Source organism: Micromesistius poutassou, assembly GCF_964030765.1.
Source record: "Micromesistius poutassou genome assembly, chromosome: 13".
Lineage (NCBI taxonomy): Eukaryota > Metazoa > Chordata > Actinopteri > Gadiformes > Gadidae > Micromesistius > Micromesistius poutassou.
Genome location: NC_140283.1, coordinates 8,250,882 through 8,255,674, shown reverse-complemented (window position 1 = coordinate 8,255,674; position 4,793 = coordinate 8,250,882). Strand labels below are relative to the sequence as shown.

At 46.5% G+C, this 4,793-nt stretch overlaps 1 protein-coding gene across 2 annotated transcripts in view; it reads left to right on the top strand.

The window, feature by feature from the left end:
• Positions 1 to 492: 492 nt before the first annotated feature.
• The window catches only part of sv2bb (synaptic vesicle glycoprotein 2Bb), a gene marked incomplete at both ends in the record, with an annotated part of 12,952 nt that continues 8,651 nt past the window's right edge, over positions 493 to 4,793 (top strand). For both annotated transcript variants that reach the window (XM_084477610.1, XM_084477609.1), the window contains 4 exons: positions 493 to 731; positions 1,207 to 1,433; positions 3,178 to 3,358; positions 4,053 to 4,204. In XM_084477610.1, coding sequence (XP_084333736.1) covers positions 493 to 731; positions 1,207 to 1,433; positions 3,178 to 3,358; positions 4,053 to 4,204 — 799 coding nt within the window. The remainder of the gene's footprint in view (positions 732 to 1,206; positions 1,434 to 3,177; positions 3,359 to 4,052; positions 4,205 to 4,793) is intronic.

Genomic DNA, 4,793 nt, shown 5'->3' with positions numbered 1-4,793 from the left:
AACGAAAGACACAGAGGCACAGAGAACACACAAAGACAGAGGCAGAGAGAGCAAGGGAGAGTGGGAGAGATAGAAAGAAACATACAAAAAAAATAGGATTTAGAAGGACAGAAACTTATACCGAACATGATAGGTGCCAACTGCCAAGTCACATTGACAATAGTTGCGACTTAAAAGTTCATAATTAAATGTTGCATCCTCATTTTGTGCTCTCTGTCAAAAGGTATACAGGACGACCAGAATCGGAATCACTAAAAAGTGAGGACTTGGACTTCCTTGCGCCCATCTACACCAGTACTCCTCCATCTTCAAGACTGTGTGCGACAGAAATGTACCCCTCAGAATAGTCACTACTCTCTCTCTCGAACAGACCCAAAGCAACCCTCCGTCGAAGCAAGAGATTGTGCCAAGGACCCTGGGTGTGTGTGACCGATCCAAAGCGCTCGCTTTCAATCCGACCAATAAGCGTCAAGAGTGTTGATCTGATCCAAGATGGCGGACCCGTACCACAACAACACGTACCACCAGGGGGGCGGCGGAGACGCCTACGGCTCGTACGGGGAGGGAGGGGGCCAGGACGGGTACGCGTACCAGGGGGACTACCCGGCCCAGGAGGAAGACGCGGCCAGCGATGCCACCGAGGGGCACGATGAGGAGGACCAGATGTACGAGGGAGAGTACCAGGGGATCCCCCACCCGGACGAGGTCAAGGCCGCGCAGAGAGCCGCCAAGTACCTGCTTTTTTATTACCTATTGAATACCTTCTTTTTCATTTTTCATTTTTTTAATGAAGCCATTCGTTTAGCTTTTATCCATAACGCCTGTGATTTATGATTTTTTTTCCAGACACATGTCGTTAAAGAGCATGGTAGGGGTGAGGGTGGGAGCATTTGGGTTTGAATCCAGAATGTTTAAGCCAGCAGTGGAACCAGCAAAGTGTTCCTGCTCTGGTGGTTGTGTTTTTCTCTGTTCTCTAACCGTTCAAGTTGATACTTTCGTTTGTTTGTTGTCAAAAGCACCGTAGGCTCTCGTAAGTTTTCAACGCAGTCCTACGTGTTTTTCTGTTTCTTAGAATAGACTCGATCTTAAAACATCCCCACCTGTTATTCTCTAGTCAGAAGGCTGTAGGGCTTATCCAACATAATGGCGGAACATCAGCACAACGCAATCTTCACTCTGTGTCTCTCCCACCTCTGCCACCCCCAGGGCCAAGTCTAGGCCAGCAGGTAATGTTATCTCCGAGTTGGAGGAGTTGTCTGAACAGTATGAGGAGATCATGGAGGACTGTGGCCACGGAAGGTTCCAGTGGACTCTCTTCTTCGTGCTGGGGCTGGCTCTGATGGCGGACGGGGTGGAGTGCTTTGTGGTGGCGTTCGTGTTGCCCTCCGCTGAGAAGGACCTGTGTATGTCGAACGCAGAGAAAGGAATGCTGGGTAAGTGAGTTCATGATAGCCAATACAAATCTGTTTTTCCTTTCTTTCTTTTGTTCTTTTTCTGCTTTATCTCAACCACAATATTCAGTCAATAAAAATCCCTCCAAGCCAAAAGAGCAATTAAGCTGCTGCTAGCTACAGGGATAATTCAATCAATATAGACATCATTCAATTGTACGTTGAAATATCAACCAACTACAAAATACATGCATAAAGTAAGTTTCTGAAACCGTTATGTTATTAATATATCAAAGCATGACGCAATTAGTTCCATGGGTTATTAAAGAAAAGCCTACATTGTGTCTGGATGATATTATAACGCAGAACATTGAAGTGGAAGTTTAAAAAGATACTTGAAAGCAGTAAGAGGGTAGCACTGAACACTACTTTAAACCTGATGGTATATTTCATTTCCACTTACTGTGAGCACATCTACCATGCAGGATGGACGGCTTCAAGGGGAGACATACTTGTTTTTAATTAATCTTGTATTAGTTCCATGAATATTCACTTGATCCAGATCATTGGAATGCTGCAGGGGACAACTGGTTAGCAAGGGCTAGATTAAACACACACACACACACACACACACACACACACACACACACACACACACACACACACACACACACACACAGTCAATACGTTCAGAAGGGGTATATAGTGCAGTGGCCAATATATCATCAAATAAGAAGCACTGTCTAATTAGCTAATAGCATTACAGGGAGGGAGAAGTGATTCAGCTGTTTTGGTGTTTGTGTGTCTGTGTGTGTGTGTGTGTGTGTGTGTGTGTGTGTGTGTGTGTGTGTGTGTGTGTGTGTGTGTGTGTGTGTGTGCTCGTGTGTGTGTGTGTGTGTGTGTGTGTGTGTTAGAAGGCTGAGGGGGAAGGAGCTGATGCTGCATGATGATTATGTTGGAAAAACAATTCTGAGATTGAGATTTGCTGATTAAACTCGACCCCCTTTTGGACTGTAAGCCATCGGACCTCCTATGAGTACACACACACACACACACACACACACACACACACGCACACACATGCACACACACACACACACACACACACACACACACTCACGATGCAGAGTCTTGGTTCTCTTTAGGTGCCCCACTCCTCTCTCTCAACCTCCCCAGTTGAGCTCCTACTTTTTCCTTCTATTCCTTTACCACCTCTCCAACAACTCCTCCTCCTTCCCTCCTCCGTGTGCACGGAGAAGCGTTGAGCTTGTGTGTGTGGAGTTGTGTTGGCGCTTGTGGGCATGTGCTTTGGTGTTGCTCTGAGTCAGCATTTGAAGAGCGTTGCCAGCAGTCAGTCAAAGCAATTGATTTCCTCCTGTCCTGCCCTTGGGCACCATTGCGGTTACTGGGTCTCTCTGGCGGAGTTTAAGCCGGGGGGGGGGGGGGGGGGCTGGCGAGGGTAACTTTCCATCGATTAGCAGATGATTCACCCGCAGTGCCATTCCACAGATGAAGAAGAAGAGCCTCCATTGGTTAAGCAACGTGTGTAAAAAAAGTGATCAAACTTTCTAACCCTGCGTCTTCTTTACTTCCTGCTTTTAATTTGAACCAATCATGTGTCCACGCAGTCCTCGTGTGCTTTGGAATCTCAGAATATCAGCAGCGGTTCTATTGTTGCCTGTGTGTGAGATTCGGTATTCACAGCCACCTTGCCCTGTCACTAACGTTGTATGAGAAGACTGTAGCTGACTCGTTGCCACCGTCTCCCCTCCTCTCTGCCATCCAGGTCTGACCGTGTTCCTGGGCATGATGGTGGGGGCCTTTGTGTGGGGGGGCCTGGCCGATAAGGTGGGCCGCAGGCGCTGCCTCATCGTCGCCTTGGCGATCAACTGTGTGTTCGCGTTCCTCTCCTCCTTCGCCCAGGGATATGGCTTCTTCCTCTTCTTCAGGCTCCTCTCAGGCTTTGGGTAAACACAGACACACACCCTCATTTGACCTGGAGACCATTTGAACATATGCCTTTCGCTGATTGATTTACCTCCTACAATCCTCTAATGTAGCCTCAAAATCCATACATAGACGTTCACAGACAACGTACGCAGAATATGATACCCCGTCTATAAATACTGGGAGCCTCTATCGACCTAAGCTATACCTGCTTGAAAACCAGGTCATCCACCCAGGCTTTCACCGTGCTTTAGTATGCCAAGTGAGGCTTCTGTCCAGTCTTGGGGCCGTGCCTGTGGTTTGAGCATTTCGACAGGGTATAACAAAGAGCCAAAGTGTGTCCCTTTCACTTAAAGGGACCTGGCCAGAAGTGGAGTCAGGCAGTTCACACAAGCTTAGTGTAGGGGCTATAAAGGCTGTCTATAACAGAGTACTGAACAAGGCCTTAATATATACATATATACACAGACATATGGAGAAAGTGTTTGATACACTGTATTTTCATGTTTTTTATAACAATATTCATAGATTTAATTGGTAGTGGTAAGTGGATTAAATTCCCCCGGGGTTCGTCCTTAGTAAAGTACTTATCATCTGATCATTATCTGATCATTTATCATTCCGATATCTTCCATTTAACTCTTCCTCCTTCTCTCTCTCTCTCTCTCTCTCTCTCTCTCTCTCTCTCTCTCTCTCTCTCTCTCTCTCCCTCAGTATCGGGGGTACGGTGCCCATCGTCTACACCTACTTCTCAGAGTTTCTTCAGATGGGCAAGCGGGGGGAGTACCTGTCCTGGCTGTGTATGTTCTGGATGATTGGAGGAATCTATGCTTCCTTCACTGCCTGGGGCATCATACCCCATTATGGTAAACAAACACACACGAAGTGACATGAAGGAAAAAAAAAAAGGCCAGAAAAACAAAACATGTACTGAGGACCAGTGTTGGGGACGTTACTTTTAAAATGTAGTGTTTGCTTGTTACTCGTTACTTCTTAAAAAAGTAATCTCTTACTTTACTAGTACTTTTACTACTTTTACTAGTTACCCTCTATGGAAAGTAACTCGTTACCGTTACTCATTACTTTTACGTTACTTTTATGTTGCTTATTTTCAATCAGTTCGAAATAATGTGAATACCTCCATACTTTGTAACACAACACTGCTGGGGACAAACACTGACTATAGTTTTGCGAGATCTTAACTTTATTTTGCAAGATCTTGACTTTGATTTGCGAGATCTTGACTTTGATTTGCGAGATCTTGTGTTTGTTTTGCGAGATCTTGATCCAGCCCCGCCAGACCCACACGCACATTGCACTCTGCACGGCCCCCTCAGGAGTGGGTCTGAGGACTCCAGCTCCGCCGGACCAACACACACACACACACACACGCGTGCGCGCGCAGCCTGACTCTAGCCCCAGGAAAGGAGCGACACAAACAGTTTAACGCTGGTC